The sequence below is a fragment of the Macrotis lagotis genome, chromosome 1, assembly GCF_037893015.1.
Source record: "Macrotis lagotis isolate mMagLag1 chromosome 1, bilby.v1.9.chrom.fasta, whole genome shotgun sequence".
NCBI classification, from domain to species: domain Eukaryota; kingdom Metazoa; phylum Chordata; class Mammalia; order Peramelemorphia; family Peramelidae; genus Macrotis; species Macrotis lagotis.
Window position 1 is genome coordinate 663784654 of NC_133658.1, and position 18103 is coordinate 663802756.

The 18103-nt window shown below is 38.9% G+C and overlaps 1 protein-coding gene across 5 annotated transcripts; it reads right to left on the reverse strand.

The window, feature by feature from the left end:
- Positions 1–1905: 1905 nt before the first annotated feature.
- Positions 1906–15678, reverse strand: NABP1 (nucleic acid binding protein 1). 5 transcript variants are annotated; one of them, XR_012474209.1, is made up of 7 exons: positions 15248–15659; positions 14875–15013; positions 8944–9015; positions 7148–7223; positions 6621–6687; positions 5409–5637; positions 2889–2976 (listed from the first exon to the last, which is right to left on the reverse strand). XR_012474209.1 is itself a non-coding variant. In XM_074215469.1 (6 exons), the coding sequence occupies exons 1-6, from the start codon at positions 15336–15338 to the stop codon at positions 2818–2820; spliced, it is 633 nt and encodes a 210-aa protein (XP_074071570.1). In that variant the 5' UTR covers positions 15339–15678; the 3' UTR covers positions 1906–2817. The 5 variants fall into 5 exon arrangements, 3 of the variants coding, with proteins under 3 accessions (XP_074071570.1, XP_074071569.1, XP_074071568.1); XR_012474210.1 differs by having other exon boundaries at positions 2918–3005; XM_074215469.1 differs by lacking the exon at positions 5409–5637 and having other exon boundaries at positions 1906–3005; positions 15248–15678.
- Between the last annotated feature and the right edge of the window lie 2425 nt (positions 15679–18103).

Genomic DNA, 18103 nt, shown 5'->3' on the forward strand with positions numbered 1-18103 from the left:
CATCCTACCCCACGAAAAAAGTAGATTACGTCAGTGGATGTTTACAAATTCCTTCTAGGTCAAATGTTCAAGACCTTGCTTATTCATCTTGATTTAAATCATGTCACATATGCAAGATTAGTGGTTTTTCAAATGCCAGTCTTCAGGAGGGTGATTCTGAGATCTTCAAAGTTCCTGGGAATGTTTGATCCCTTAGCATTCTTTTTCATCTTTATTTCCATCAGATTTTAGGGCAAACAGCAAACACTTCATGCTTACACCTATGCACCTTGGTCACTGTCTATTAACTGTAAAGAATTTCTACTCTTGTGCATTATCTCAAACACCTCCTCTAGAATCTTCCTAGAAAGACCTCCAATAGAATTTCTTAATTTTTTGGTACCTCAATTTCTTTATGAAAGTTAAATTCCTTTTAGTGTTTGGCTTAACTATTTTCCCTACAACCAGCATTTTGAACTGTCAGTTTAATTTTTGTTGGTACATAGTTCACGCTGGTTGAATGTTATATAGAAAACTACCAATTTTGTCTTTCAGTTGTCAAAATTAATTTTTCCTTGGGGCAGAAAAATAGTTTTGGTTCTAATCCAGATTTTGGTATTTAACTATTTCATAGGCTCAACCTTGGCAAAATGTTCAATAGCTGCCCGCGATTGGTCTTTCACTAATCATTGAGAAGGGCTGCGTACTTGAAAAATGAGGTCAAAAATCTGTTTTAGCCTAATACTAAAATTAGACAAGGCATGTATACCAGTGTTATCATTTACAATACCATACCCATATAGCCCTATTCAGGGTAATCACAAAAAACAAGTTGAAAATATCTACATTTTGTGGTGACTGGAATGTAAATTCGATTTTCATAAATTCCGAATTCAGCTGTTTTAAAGCCTTAAAAACTGAATTTTTTAATGAAGATTTATAATTGAGGTTGCAATTACGTTCTAGCCAACTTGGGTCACATTTTGCATTCCACTATGGCAGTGTATTTTGAAACAATGTCCCATAAGTCACATAATGAACTCAAGGCCAATTCTACCAGCTCCCAAAGCTCTGATCTGTCCAGTTTTAAATAGGGGAGTGGAAGTTGAGAAAGGTCTTGAGAAAAATAAACCACATTGATTTATGTGACATAAGCCATCTCTGTCCTGCAGCCAGATGGCACTAGTAACCAACCTGGTAATGACATAAATTTGATAGATTTATGCTACCCAAATTGGAATTACTTACAAATATAAGGTTGATACTAAAGTATGAATTCTAATCATTTTTACAAATCACAAATTCATCTAACATACTTTGTGCTATGAAGGGTCCAATAACTTGTGCAAGATAAAGGCCTTGTACGATGAGCCCTTCTAAAAAATGTGCCTAAATTAACAGCACCCATTTAAAATCTTACACAGCACTGTACTTTTAACATAAGGCATCTTTAAAATCTCCACATTTCCTAGTAAATCATGACTGCTCTTTTCTGGAATTACTAAGGTTTTATCATGTTATGTTCACAGCCTTAGGCACTAAAAATCTGTCATGATTAGGAAATATGAAACATTGCCAAAAGCTGTCCAAGTTAAACTTTCATGTAGTTTGCTCATGTGGTCACAAGACTGAAGGCAATATATTTGGAGATAAAATGGGCTGGACTTTAGGTAGGCTCTTAATAAAACCTACAATTACAAGGCCTTAAAGGTCATCAGTTAAATTGGTATTCCATTTGCCTCCAAAAAATAGCTTTCTCCAGATTGATTAAGGATACTAAGCACATGCTACAAGGATATTGCCATTTTTCTTAACACAAGTCTCTCAACTTTTTTCCACCATAAACCAGGGCTTAAATAGTTCACCTGACAGGTATTTCATTTGCAGAATAGGAAACTCCTAGCAGTTAAGAACATGCCTGTAAAGTTTGCCACAGAAAACACTAGACAGCTTTATTACCTCTAGGGAATGATTAGACCCAAGATATGTGTCTGAGTGATAGAATATGAAAAGTTATGACATCAAGACTGGTATAGGCTTCTGTGTTTAGTCTTCAATTCGCTGACAGCCAGATCCAAACCTCAGATATGTAATCACAAAGCCTTAATTTGAGATCATTTTGCCAATTGTGTTACATGCTAATACATCAGAAATGACTTCTTCATTGTATTTCAACTCTCTCATAAGCACTCTATATGGTTGAGACTTCAATGGCCTAATTGATGACTCCAGTTGTATAGAAAATGACCCATACCTTCAAGCATTCCTTTAAACATAACTATAATAGGTAGCTTATAGTCTTACTAATGATGACTATTGAGTTTGCCTTACAAATATAGGTCACTAAGTGATGGACTTCTTCAAATGGCCTGGGGTTATTAATGGGCTTAATTATACACTAGAAGAAAAAAAAATTGAAGTGCATGTGTCTGATTCCTGGCAAACAAAAGTATTTTTTTCTTCCGTTGAACATGTATTCATACTTCTCTAATGCTTTAACATATAAATTATATCCCAAGTGTGAACTCTATTCTTTTAGTGGTAAAGCTACACACAGGAAGAGGAAAGAAATAGGTAACACTAGAGTGCTTAAGTACCACTATAGGAAATACATTTCTTCTGGGTTTCTTTGTTCATCTTTCACTCTCCCAAATTTCAGTGACCCCGCCATCCCTCCCCCATGCCCAAGAGAGAAGCATAAGCCATAAAAAGCTGGATCTTCTGATGAGACTTCAAATCCACTTCAGAATTAACCATGATGTAGAAATTATGTGAACTTAATCCAGTGACTTTTCCAGTAGATATTAATAATTCCATCTTAAGTGCTCATTTAAAAAATTAAGTTGTTAAGTGAAAAACTGGAATGAGAGGAAAGCAGGAAAATATTCTTCCTCTGACTTCTTGATGAGTGTTGTTGCTCAAGTAGACTAGACTGGTTAGATAAATGTAGGTCACTATAGATTGTAAGTCACTTGCTTTGGTATTGGAGGGTCTTTCCTTAAGAGAAAAGAGATTCATTAATGGCACTGAAAAAAAAAAGAGAACAAAGGTAAAATATTGAAACAGGAATATTACTAACCTCAAAGGAATATCACTAACCTCAAAGAAAGCAGAGACATGTAGTTCCAATTAAAAACCACAGTACATTTAAAAGAAAGTGTGCAAATTTAGCCTTCCCCCTACATCCTTCATTTTCTAATGCATACATGAAAATCAATGTGCCCCAAAGTGTAAAAGTTGTATAATGTTTAGTATTTCTATTTCATTTTTTAAAGTGAAGAATATCTTTAACCTTCCTTTAGAATCATTTGTTACATTTTAAAAGTATAAAAATGCCCCACCAAATGACTTTTTTTATTTATCTTAGAAAATTTTGATAAAATTTAGTAATTTATCTGTCAGATTATTTAGAAGTCATTCAAACGAGGGAAAAGTGAGATAGGGGATGTGGGGGAGGACTTTACATCACTTGCTTCATACGCAATGATTTTGGTTTTTTTGTAACTTAATCTGAAGTGCATCTGAAATGCAAAGTTCTTATGAAAAGAGCAAAATAATAAAACAAGATGACCCCAAAATAGCTAAAAAGTACCTTAGGGAAGCTGAGAAAGTTTCACTGGGGAATCTGGTTGGAATTATTTGACTTATTAAAAGGAAAGAACAGATTTAGAAATAAGTCTGAATGTCTAGATTAAACAGTATCTTCCTTTTATCATTATGTATCAGGAATTAATAAATTCATTTTTTAAAAGGTCCATTTCCATAAAGTATGCCAGGAAATTATATGTATTATTAAATAATCTCTCAGACAGACATCATTGTCAATGTCAACACAAATCCTAAAATGAATACCAATCATAAAAACAGCACCACTTTCAACACTATCTTAAGGATAAAATAGCAGCTTTCATGCTTTGGATACTTTTATGAACTTTCAACAAAGATACAAAAAACTCACTTCTATACCAAAAATAAATAGAATAACCAAGGCAAAGGAAAAAAAAATTCCAGGTTATCATTCTCCTTAATCCAAATGCTTTGTAGTTTTTCAGGAAAAGCACTACGATTTAAAAAGAGGAAAAGCAACATACCCACAATAAAGATAATCTTTATCAATGTCTGTGTCAAGAAAGCAGACTAAAAACTCTATTCTTTATAATGGGTTTCTTCCACAGGGAAGATTGTTTTTTTTAAATCCTTTTTAAGTAATCATATAAGGTTATCAGGACGGCATACAAGTTTTCCCTACAACATAACATTTAAGGCTGGACAAATAAATAGGTAGATTTTTTAACATTAGTGCAAGTTTTATTCAAGGGGTCAACTTTAAAAATAAGTCTAACAAATGAAAAATTCACTAATAATCCACCCTATAAGAATTGGTAGAACTTACTAAAATCATTTATCAAGTGAAAATAAAAATCCGCTTCCCAAGAAATTCTGAATAAAGCTATACTCAGTTCTACCAGAGGCATTCCTGTATCTTTGGCTGATGGACAAAGTACTATGAATTTTCTCCAGAAATTCTGCTGATGAAATTTTCTATTTTTAAAATAAATTGTCTGACACAAATTCATTCAAAGAAGTTTCTAGGAACTTCAATCTATGCCAGGTGTTTTTGATGTAAAAACTGTAGTTCTTAGATAGTAATCATCTTATTAAATTATGGTTTAAGTTTGTAGATTTCTACCTGAATTATGTTCAATTTCCTTATAACTCAGGTAGTACTTACTATCATAACTTCAATAAATACACAAGTCAGACTAAAATTCTTAAAGGGTTTTTTTACATTTTAAAGATCTAAAAACATTTAATAAAAAGGGATGACTTTGGAAAAAAAGGAATATTAAAGAACAATTTATATTTTCCTTTGATATATTAAGCCAAAGAATATTTTAGAGCCCTTTCCCAAAATAAAATGTAGCTTTAAAATAAAATTACCAGCTGTAAGATAAATCATTAAAAGATGATATTTCATTATTCTGCTAGCCTGTTTCAGGTAATAAAAGATCAACCCAAGACTGTTCAATCATCTTAATGGAGTAACATGAATTATGTCAGAAAAATCAATCTTTCTTGGAGTCACAAGATATTTGACCACTTGCTGCTATCTTCCAACCAATTTTTTGAAAGTTATTGCTTTAATTGGCAACTTCTATATTGGACAAAAAAAAACTCTATTAAGTCAAATAAGAGTTACAAAGTTTATACAGAGGATACAGTAGACTCATAGAGGCTATTAGAGCTGACCCATACACCCAATATGAAGTGCAGTTGATTGGGTGAGGCTTTTAGGCTTTTTGCTTTTTTTTTGTTCCAAAACTATTTTCCCTCCTTTATAGACCATTCTTTCAGATGGCATTTAAGCAGCTTAATTGCATTATCATATAACAAATCACTTGTCAACAAACCAAAACATAAAAACATACCAATAAAGGACAAACTTTTCACAGATAACCATAAATAAAAGTGCAATAAGTGTTCAAGTAGGGCATCATGTAGTTTAGGCAAGCTGTATGTGAACATTTGGCATAGGTCATCTTTTAAAGGCTCTCCGGGGGTCCCTCCCATTACTTATTGTGGTCACAACTGGCTGAACATTAGCTGTTGCTGGTAGCTGTGGGTTTACAGGTCCTCGTCCATTGGCTCTCCCAGTACCTGCATAGGAGTGGGCATGATTATATGAAAATGCGAATCGCCCTGATTCAGTTCCAGTTTGTACACAATTTCCAAAAACGACAACATTTCATCACCAGTTCCAGATCCTGACACTGACACCTGTATAAAGATATCCCTTCTTTCAAACACCCAGATGGACAGATACAGATACAGACACATAAACAAACACACACACACACACACACACACACACACACACAAACAAGGTCAAACAGACTAGGAAAAGACTAGGGAAACATTTCTAGAGACTACCTCCCCCCCCCAAACTGACATTTTTAAGTAAGCATATATGATAGCCTTAGACTGTATTTGGTGCTGTCATCGAGAGGAAGAGGGAAGATTAACTTAGGTATCAAAGTCAGAAATCAACACTTACAAAAAGAACAGATGTCCCCTCCCTACACTGAAAATAAAGGCAGAGAGAAAACAGAAAATAGTAGGAGTTAAAAGCCCTATCAGACACTACTATTATTGAAACATCAAGACACAGACACAATAAATCACTTTTGATTGTGAAGAGAAGTTTTTAAGAAAAGATACAAAAGTTAACAGGAAAAAAATTTGGCAATCGCCCTTAAACTTGTCTTGTGATAAGAACAAATGAAATTTCCACCAATCTGATCTCCAAAGTACATTATACAAGTTCCCCAATGTAAATTTCTATTTGGTTACTTTTAAAATTAAGAATATAATATAGTTGATGTTGGTCTTTTTCCCAATAAACTTTTAAAGGAGAAAACTCCATAGTTAAGCTTGAGAAGCTAAATTATAAACTTGAAACCCTTAAGTCAGCTTTTGTCAAATGAAACCACCAGGATAATAAAGATCTATAAATTCAGTGGCAAACTTCTGATAAAAGTTTTTTTCTTAAAAACCAAACCCATGAATTAATATTAAGTTCTATCTACAAATAATACATATTCTTCAACCTCACATGTAGTAGACTTTACATAAAGACTTACCTACTGGCCCAAATGTACCTGTACCCATATTACTTGCAGAAGAATTATTTTTTTGTTCACCATGTGCCTTAAGGAAAATGTTAAGAAAAAAAATTTAAGTAAATAGCATCAAAAAAAAACTGATGACCATGAAATGTACCAAAAGAGCACAGAAATGCATGTTTTTTGTTTCTAACCACCCCCCAATTTACTATTTTTAAAAGTTTACCCATATACAATTCTCTAATGTACCTCAGCCTAAACCATTCATACAATGAATGCATATAAGCACAGGTATAATCACCAAATTTCCTATCACTTTTTCCACCCCTCAAAATGGCAAGACACACACACACACTTATGTGCATGAAGTTTTGTTGTATGTGGTGCATGAAGACAAATGCTTTAAGATTTGAGAATGTCCTACTAACTTTTTAAAATAATTGTAAGACATGTCAATGTGCCAAGAAAACAGGGTTGTTAACAACTCATCTATAAAATTGTAGTACATAGCAAAAAAGCAATTTGCTCATAAAACTGTTAATTACCACTTTGTTCTGCTGTCCAAGATAGTCTGGATTAGGTTCACTGAAGTTTGGCACTTCTGAGTATACCATGCAAAATCTGAAAATAAAGCAAAAAGTTAGATGGCTGCTGGGTTGGTTTTTTTTTTTTAAAGGCAACTGAAGAATTTCTACATGGGGAAACCAATTAAATATCAAACTCTTTTCTAGTAAGGTTTCTTCCAAATTCAACAATTACAATAAAGTGTTTTAAGATAAGTCAAATTCTTACTTCTTTCCTCCTTACAACATTGTAAGAAACTCAAACCCATTAAAGGATTTATTAAGCACAAGCAGCAAATGTCATTCCTATTATTCAATATCAATCATCAGAAACATAAGAATATCCTTGCAACATTCTTTAGATCAAAAGATAATTCTACTGATCCACACCTTAATAAGACAAATGCTTAGAGTTCTAATTAGTGGATGGATTTATCTGGATTCAGTCAAATTGTTCTCCCTATTTCTAGTCTCACAATGGCAACATTATTCATAAAGGAGGCAGCTAATTGAAGGGTAGGCTGCAATTTACTAACTCATGTTCACTCACTATTATCTAAACATAAAGGTAATATTGTTACAACCTATCATTTTTTTCTTAGCCTACTTAAAAAAAAGGAAAAATATATTTGCAACTGACAAGGAACAATACACACGTGGAAGTCATTTCAGAATTGAATGGATTAAGCATTTAATCTCTAAGAATCTTTTATTCCTACCATTCTCAAAAGGATATTCCTAAAGGGATTAAATGACCAGTATTTCCATACCTTTGCTTTTTAAAAACAACTTTAGTCAACCTTAGACATATCAACACACAAGAAATATAAAGAAACCACCTTTTCCCTTGGCCTAAACCCCACAAAGTGTTACCAACTTCTGAACCAAATTGATGGCATTCTCCTTTCATCATTACTGACAACTTCCCTGAACAAAGCTTTTTCCTGCTCCCTCAATCTGGATTTTTAATTTTTTTATAAAAGCTTTTTATCACATGACTTTTCTTTTGACAAATTCATCTCCAACCTCATATATGGCCTCAAATTAATGTAGGGTTTCTTTTCTTTTTTCCTGAGTCCTAGCCAAAAGTTGAATGGAATAATTACTTGGGTCACTATATACCACACTTGTAATAATGCATTCCAATGACTAGGCTAGCATGGAGGCTAGATTACCTTTACACCCCCAGAGAGGATGGTCCCTCCAGGTCAAGGTGGAGATCATTACCAGGGCAGGGTATGGAAGCTCGCATTGCGGCTGCCTGCACCGTACCTAGACTGTGAATAAATAGAGGGCTTCAATTTTTCAGTGCTGCCAGTCCTTTTAACATGAGCACACATTCACCCAAGAACAGAAAAAAAATCAAATTTTAACTTATGCCTATAACTTAAACCTAAATAACTACTGCATGCTTTGTTTTTGGTTGTGTTTTAGAAGACAGCAGCTGATATCAGTAAATGCCATCTTGGAAATACCATGTACCAACAGCTAAAGGAATGGTTCTTCTGGGGAGAGATTTAGAGAAATTTCTTACTATTCTTTGTTAGAATTAACTGAGACCAACCATGTAAGAAACAGATTTATTAGATATACAATTCAAAGAAATGAACAGATTTAACATTATCATCCATGTTAGTTAAGCTATCAAATAGCTTTAACTCTCAATTCTTTTTTCAATTACCAAAAAAACCAATCTCCAGAGAGAAATTGTACTTCATACCTACCATTGATTTTACAACAAGTCAAGTACACCATAGCTGCCATATTTTAATACTTACTCCCCAATTTTCTGAAGTTCACCTCCTCTTCCTGTGTAAAGAGTCAGACATCCTTTCCACATAGATGCATATCTGAGGACAACAAACAAGAGTCAATTATGTGTCTAATCTACAAGCGGTGCACAATGTTCCTCTCAGATGTGGTCCAGAGGGCCTTTACTCCATTATTATAAAGGAATTATGATCTGATCTTAAGGATTCTGCACTATAATGATGCTACTTCACCACCTATTCATCCATTCCTGTCAATACTATGCAACTTTCCTATGTCTTCCAATTTGCCACTGGGGGTGTGATTCCAAGTCTCCCCCCACCCCAATTAAAAACTGCCAAAAGGGGTCAACACAATGTATTGAATCCTTCTCTTCCTTCAAAGGAGATACTGTTAATTCAGCATTCTTGTGCCTAATTTATTTAATTCACAATAATCCCATGTCAACATTTTCCCCCCTACATCAGAAGGTGAAGCTCTTATTAGAGTTTAATATCCAAACATAACATAAGCAAAAAAAAAAAAAAAATCTTACCTAAGTCCAAAATAAATTCTATTTAATATAAAGTTCAGGGCTTTATAGAGTTTCCATTAGTCCCATAACAATTATTAACTCTACATTAAAGCTAGCATGCTAATAGAGAAGACAATTTGATTTTACCAGCAAAAAATATGCTATTCCTAATGTAAAAGTCAAGAAATGAAGCTAAAATTTATCGAAAATGACAGAAGGGCTGAACAGTTTAAAATCATATCATGAAGCAAGGAGATACACTAGCAACCATCTATTTTTCCAAACTATCACTGCCTGTACCTAAGATGAACTAAAATTTTAAATAGGTTATTTAATGTGAATGGCACCAACCAAAAAAGGAAGCCCCCCCCCCCCCCCCCACCATATGCAGAAGTGGTTTCAGGCGGGTCCCTGGTTAACTGGTTTCCAAAGAGACCAATAATCTCCTGGAAATCCATCCAGCTGTGTGTCTCCAGAAACTCCCTTTCCTTTTCTTTCTAACTGCTGGGGGTTTTCCTCCTCTCCTCTAACTCCCCTTTCCCCATAAGTGCAACCTGAGCAGCAGCTTCCAGTCTTCTTTAAAGCAGACCTAATGAAGGCTACAATTAATGGGGGAGAAGAAAGGGTGAACCCAACAAAGCCTGCCTTCCCCCCTCCCCACAACCACCCTTTTATATTATATACCTTCAGTCTCCCACCTCAAGGCCCAATTCTGACCAGGTGATTAAATACCTAAGAGACTCAAGGGAGCCAAGCTAGTAAAAAATGCAAATAGTTTAAGTCCATTCTTTGTGTCTCCCCAAGTACCTACTCATTGCCACATATATAAACCAAGACATCCCCCAGACTCTTAACAGGGGAAGAAAATCTACTTTTAGAGCAACAGACTTGTAAAACCCCAAAGTGAATTATGGGCTTGCTAAAGAGTACGATTTATTGGCCAAACACTGGAATCAGAAACCTTAGTCCAAGAAATGGGATGGCAAGGGAAAAATCAGAGACAGGACACTGACAGGTTAGAGGCCCTAGCACCATCTCCCTAGTACTCTGATCCCTTCTCCTCTACCCACACCACTACCCAAGAGTGAATCACAGAGCTCCCTACTACCATACCCAAGTGATAAATATATGCCTTTTTCCCTTTTCATGTTTGCTTGCTGGGGGAGGCTGGGAAGGAGGATGTGTGACTAGCATCCCAATATGGGGTCCAAAATGAGGATGTATGACTGGCATCCCAAAATAGAGACTCTCTGCTGTAAGACAGAATAGTTAAAATTCTATACTATACTAAATAAGCATTACAGATCAAAGATCGGTGGGCTGGTTTGGGAATCCAGTCACCAAGGTTAACATTATTCTTGTTCTCGATCACTTACAAAATAACCTACAGAATAGAATGAAAAGCACTTTACATCTTGCAAAGATCTTTACTTGGGTTAAATATATTTGATCTTCACGGTAATTCTATATAGCACAGGATATTATCTCCCACTTTACAGAACAAAAAAACTACAGTTGGGGGGTTAAATAACTTACCAAAGGTCAGAGCAGGCAATAATTTGAATACTGGACCTGTATACATAAACTAACATCCTCTTCAAACTTATCAAGTACTTTTCAACACCAGCCACTGATAAAAAGCACCATTTAAATAAGTTCTTTCTATATCTCCCCTGCTGAGAATGACTTTTTCTTATCTCCTCCTACACATTCACATAAATTATCTTGTATTGAGGTTATTTTATTTATACTTAGGTATGTCTCTGGACAATAACCCTCTTTATGACAGCAACTTTCTCTTTTTTTTGTCTCTATCACCAAGACCAACTATAGACCTTGGCATTTAATACTGACTTACTCTGGGGATGGCATTTTGTAGATGTAGGATGACTCATTATAAAAATATAAAGACAACATTTTTAAGCTTGTACACAATGTTTTTGTACATGAGATCCCATAAAAAGGAGAGGCAGTGTGGTAGAGTTAAAAAGAATACTGGCTCTGGATCCATGCAAGAAATTCCATCTCATTGGTTCTCAGCATCCTCATTCATCAACTGATAGAGATGGAGTTGGTGACTCTAAAGGTTCCTCCCAGGCAACAATATATATATGACCTGAGGTTATGTCCTATTAAGAGTATGTGCATATATATATATAGATATATATATATATATATTAGACCATATCAGCCATGGGAAAACAATTTACTGCTTTTTAACCATCAACAAAATTGATGTTTTGCCCTTCATTCTCCAAAACCACCATGACATCAGGTAGGTGATGATGCCATGACAAGCACATGAATTGGCTTTGAGTGAGGGGGGGACTGTGCTGAGTCACCAATCTCACTTTCTCCTCCAGAGCCATCTGGGTCCAGTGGCCAAATCTGAATCAGGATGACTGGAGATGGCCCAGGGTGTTAGGCAATCAGGGTTAAGCGACTTATCCAAGATCACAGAGCCAGGAAGTGGCAAATGTCTGAGGCTGGATTTGAACTGACTCCAAGGCCAGTGCTCTATCCACTGCCCCATCTCATTGCCCCAGAAACAAAACTAAAGGAGTGGCTAGGCAGTGTTGCTTGTATGGAGTCTGAGTTCAAATACCAATTCTCTTACTACTACCTATGTGATGAACCTGAACAAGAAAATTATCCTGGGCCTCAGTATTCTCATTAGCAAAATTTAAGACACTAAAATCTATATCAAATCTATAATCCAGATTCTAAATTTAAAAACTGAACAAAGGATTTTAAATTTTACATTCAGATGTTTTTCTATACTGAATTTGAGTACTATGCTATCTTTAATTTTAGGATTTATTCCACTTTGCACAATTATAGTTATTGGAGAGTTTTGGCTAGATTACATAAATCTGAAGTACAATCTTTAAATTTAAGGAAAATCTATAAAAAGAATATTTCTTTAAATCCTTGAGTTTCAATTATGCCCTCCCTGCTTCACTGCAGAATATATTAAAACTTACACCTGAGAATATATTAATTTTCTGAGTTTATAACATAGTTGTAAAAGTCAAATTAACTAACCAAAACATCAATTCCTTCCATATAATACATTTATAGTACACTAGGCCTGACCACTGGTTGAGTATTATTTTAACAGACCTCATCTGAACTCCCTTCTCTACACAAATGGTTGACAGTGTGGTCTCAGTTAATACTAACAGTTTATGCTATGGAATTCCAGCTCCATTCCCAGATTGTTAATTTTCCTTTGACCAAATTCTTTAATAAAAAAAAATGTGCTGCTTGGTCACAGTACACTAAACTGATAGTAGTTCTAGCTGGCAATGTAAAAATATTTGGGCTTTTTATTTTGCTTTTGGAGTCTTTTTTTGGGCAAAAGTAAATTTTTACAAAGTGTTAGTATTATTCTGAATATAACTTTAGACTGGAATAGAGGAATATGAGTTAAAACCCTACTATAGGTGGAAGATAGCTTTTCTGAAAACCATTTTTATTATTCCTAATTTCTCATCTCTTTAGACCAGAGTGTAAAGAGAGTAATGGATTTAGTTATAGCACCTTGGGTAGGCTCTAGTCTCTTCTATGTGACTTTAAAAGTCATTTTTCTGACTTTCAGTTCTTTGAAAGTGAGAGTTTATCTCTAACCTGCTTCCTGCTCTAAATCTTACATTATCTACTTTAAAAGCCTATTGTGCAAAAGAAAGTTGTGCCTTAACAAAGGCAACAGTCTACTACAGTGGAAAGATCTGTATGTAATTAATTGGGCGATCCTTGGTTAAGATCTGGACTCATCACTTACCCAGGGATAAATAGTTTAATTTTTCTAGGGTCAGGTTTTTCATCTGTAAAACTGGGGGAAGAGCAGGGTATTTTGAACAGGATGAATTCTAAGGTCATCCAGGACAGCTGGGTTTGGACCTGGGAGCCTGGATGAGCTGAATTGAAATACAGTCTCAGACCCTATTCACCAAATCTCTTTGCCTCAGTTTCTTTATATACAAAATGGGGAAAAACTAACTTTACTCCAAGTATTGTTTAGAGAACCAAGCATTAAGTAAATGCTAGCTTTTATTATTTTTTTTAATAATTAAGGTCTCTTCCAACTCTAATTTCTAATTTTTTTTTTTAGGTTTATTGCAAGGCAATGGGGTTAAAGTGTCTTGCCCAAGGCCACACAACTAGGTAGTAAGTGTCTGAGGTTGGATTTGAACTCAGGTACTCCTGACTCCAAGGCTGGTGCTCTATCCACTGCGCCACCTAGCTGCCCCTTTTCCAACTCTAGATCTAAAATTCTAAATAAAAGCTATCATACTACTAAAAGAATCTTTCCTTAAAAGTCAGAATTTCCATATACATACCTGAAAGAAGTAAATAAAAATCATAATTATCTGGTGATTTTTAATCCTTAAAAGAATGGAAATGCTAACATTCTAAATTTTATTTAAGCAACAGGAATTATCTTCATGAATTCTTTATCTATGAAGAAGATAGATTTACAGAGTCACTTGGTTGATTGTTAATGAATCAAATATGGTCAAGAATAAACTTCCTGCTTTGAAGATACAAGCTCTTAGGCTTGCTTCCTGGAGATGTTATAAAAAAAATTAAGATAATACCTGTTAAGTGTTCTGAGTTCCTTAGCATCAAGGTAACAGGCCTAATTACATTATGCTATTATGACTATTATCAATCCCCACCCTGCTTCCCTATTTATGACTCAGAAAAGTATTACAACAACCTCAATGCAAAAACTTCCAAATGTTACTTCCTAGTTTACTATCTCAATACTTCTATCACACCCACCCCCAAATAAGTTCATCAATTTGTTCCTGTGGATTCTGGAACTAAATTTCCCCCTCCATATGCAACTCTTCCATCTGCTATGTTAGTTTTAAAGCCTACCTTTTTTTTTTTTACATTTTACTCCATCAGAACGTTACGTGTCATTTTCCCTAATGAAGATCTGAGCATGGAAACAGAAAAATCATGGTGGTGTACTAAAGTTGATCTAAAAAAAGGGCAAGCCTTTATTTCTGGCTAGCTAAAATATAAATGTCCCACTTGCTAAGGATGGGGTTTTAGCCTAACCTTTGACCTAACAGAAACCAAGCTCTCCGGTTCAGGTTTGTCCTCTTTCGGCTAACAGGTAAATGCGATATAGATAATTTAGCAGGTTCTAAAATGAGCAGCTCACTCTAGAGACGGATACTCCCATTTACAGGAAAATGTAGAGGGCAGGATGTTAATCCTAATCCATCCAATTTACTACCCCCCACCCGCAAGTCGGCCTAAAAAGTCCTGAATGGGAGTGTTAGATAAATTGAATCAGCTTCCGAGGAAACAAAGGGTGCCTCCCCCTCCTCGGGGGGCAGGTAGGGTGCTTGGCAGACTGCGGGTGGATGCATGTGCTCCGGGAGGAGTGGTCCGCACACACACCTACCCTCGGGTCAATCGTATAATATCCCCGGGCTGGATCAGACCTCCGATTTCGTCCCACACCGAGATGGTGATGCTGCCCGTCTTGTCGGCTACTTTGCACGATCTAACTTCGTGGCCGTCTTTGGTTTTGGTCACGCGTCCTGCGAGGATTGGAAACATCCAGAAAAAGGTGGAGAAGAAGAAGAAGAAGAAAGTCGGGTCTCGTTAGTGTAGGGCTGGGCTTTCGGGGAAGGCGACCCCTCCCCTCCCCCGGGGGGCAGAAGGGAAAGCGCCGGGCCACGCGGGTCTGGGGCTCCGGGAGGCGGCCACGTGCGCGGGGGGGGGCCGGGAGGCGGGGGGGGGGGGCGCCGCTCCGGCGGCGGGCCCCGACTTACCGATCTCCAGGACAATAAAGACGACATTTAAGTTTTTCAGCCCGGGCTTAATGTCTTTTATGAACAAGTGCTGGTCGTTCGCCCCATTCATAGTGAGCGCCGGGAGCGTGCAGGTGCGGCGGCGGCTACGGCGGCGGCGCGGCCCGAGGACAAAGCATCCCAGCCCTCGGGCGCGGCGCGGCGGCACGGCCGGGCGCGACCCGCGGCCCCGGGAGGCCAAGCGCCGCGCCGCGCCGGGCCGGGCCCCTCTGGAGAAGGGAATGGGGGCTGGGCCGCGGCGAGGAGGCCCGAGCCGGACCGGGAGGGAAGGCGAGCGCCGCCCGCGGACGCCCGCGCCGGGCTCGGCTCGCTGGCACGCGCGCACGCGCAGACACCCGCGGGCCCGGGCGGAGGGGCAGCGGCGTGCAGCAGCGCCGGCCCCGCAGCCGCCGGCCCACTCTGCCGCCCCGCCGCCGGCCCGGCCGGCCAGCCCCGGCTCGCCCCGCCCCTTGTGACGCCACCGGCGCGTCGGGACGTCGGCGTGCCGCGCGGGGGGGCTCCCCGGGGCTGGAGGCGACGGCGCGTCCTTTGTGCCTTCCCGCCCCGCCCGCTCGGAGGGCCCGCCAGCCCCTCGGCCCCTCCGAATCGCGGGCGCTCCGGCCCCGAGGGCCGGGCCGGAAACTCCCCTTCACACGCTCTGTAGAAAAGGGACCCGAGAGGGGCCGGGGACGGGCCGGGGCCGGCTCCCCTCGGCGCGGAAGGGGCCGCGGGCCGTGCTGCCCCCAGGGGCCCGGGGGAGGCCAGGGCGGGCCGGGCCGCCCCGGTGCCCCTGTGGCCTTCCCACGGGGATGTTTGTTTCACTAGGCAAAAGACGTTTTTCTTTGTTTGATTTCTTCCGAGCTCGCCCAAAGCCCCGACAGACCCAGGGGGTCTTGCTTTCCCATTTTAATTTGGGGGGTGGGCTGAGTAAAAGCCTTCCTCCTTTGCTGCTGCTTTGTCTTTTCCTTCCCTGACCTTAATCACTGAAGTTGCCTCAGTCAAACCTGAAGCCCTTGGCCCTTTTCGGCCTCCCACCCAGGGCCGTCTGGGTCATCGTGGTCCATAGCGGACCACCGGCCCGGGATGGTTCCGGAGACCCGGGGTAGGGCTGGTGACTGCGCACCCCCCACCCCCCCAAAGCCAGTTCACCTCCGTGCCATGACTGCAGCTCTCTGATGTCATGCTCTTCGATACAATCCTTCGGCCTCACGTTTGATTGCTTTCTTGCCTTTCGAGTCTTCCTTCTCCTTATTTCCTTCCATATAATATCCAGCAACACTTCTCACAGCACACTCACACAACTCCCCAAATCTGACTGTTCCCCCGGACTAGAATTCTCCCCACCTCACAACTACACCTTCTAGCTTCCCTCAATTTCCTTTTAAATCTACTCAGATCTCACCTCCAGATAGGGCTCTTTCTAGATCCCCCCCGCCCAACACATACAGCTCAGTGCCTTCCCTCTTTTGTTTTTTTGAATTTTTGTTTTTTATTAAGTGTCTGAGGTCCAATTTGAACTCAGGTACTCCTGACTCCAGGACCAACCACCTAGCCGCCCTAGAGACTTCCTTCTTAATGAAACTCTCCTTTATACTTGTATATCCATTGTTTGCCCATTTTCTCCCCTAAGGAGGCAGCAGAGGCAGTGGTAGAAAGAGCACCGGCCTAGGAATCAGGATTGGAGTTCAAATGTGACTTCATATACATGTCCCTGGGTGAGTCACTAAAGTTTGATCGCCTCACATCCAAGGTCTCCAGTTGTCCTGATTCATGTTTGGCCACTGAACCCAGATGACTCTGAAGGAGAAAGTGAGGCCGGTGACTTAACAGGCTCTCCTCGCTCAAATCCAATTCACGTGCTTGTGATGGTGTTGCCTGAGAAGTTGGTACTGCCAATAAATATTGATAATTCTTGTGAAAGTGAAGAATTCACTACTAGCCCTGGAGTTGAAATAGCTTAGGATTTATTTCACAAGCCTGCAAAGTTTACAGATTAAAATCTTTTTACTGAAGAGACAGCATGCTGCTTGTAAGTAGCAGGAAGAAAGGACAAATAATAAAGGACTAGGTGAGGTGCCGGAGGGAAAGAGAGATAGGAGAGTAACCAGGGGCCTCCATGGAGCCAAGAGCTCAAGTTTGAGGACAGGCTGAACAACAAGGTTTTAGGTGACACTGCCAGAGGAAAAGAGAGAAAGGAAAAACAGCCATAAGAGCTGGCTCAGACTCGTGTTCAACCACATGGAATAGAGACTGGGAGTGGCCTAGGCCAGGAGCAAGTGGTTCTAGTTTAGAGAAAGCATAGGGAGAAAAGAAGGGCAGAAAAAAAGAGCTCTTCTGGGACTTCTTACTTAAATGCATTTCCATAATGGGTTGGACAAGGGTGAGACTTGGGAATTTTAGCACCTTGGCTCCAGGTACTCTCCAATAGGCCACAGGAGCAGCCCTCCAAGGATTTGCCAAGTCAGTGACAGGCTAGGAGCCAGGATCAGTAAAATTACAGGATTTTAACAGAACAAGAAGATTACAAAATTTGTTTCTAATTGCATTATTTCCTATGCCCATAATTCCCTGCATCAATGGCATCACTTTCCTTGATGATGTGCTCTTCTCTTTCCAGAATAAAGGACAAACATCAAAAAAAAAAATTTTAAAGCATCTCTCCCATTACAATTTGAATTTGCCCCTCTTTATAACCCCAGAGCTTTGGTGGGGTTGAAATAAAATCCCAGGTCTTTGTGCCTTTATATCAAAGCAACAAATAATTAAAGTGAGAAGTTCCAAAATTTCTTTAGAGAATTCTTTCTAACCACTGGAATTGCAATGACTCAATACTCATAG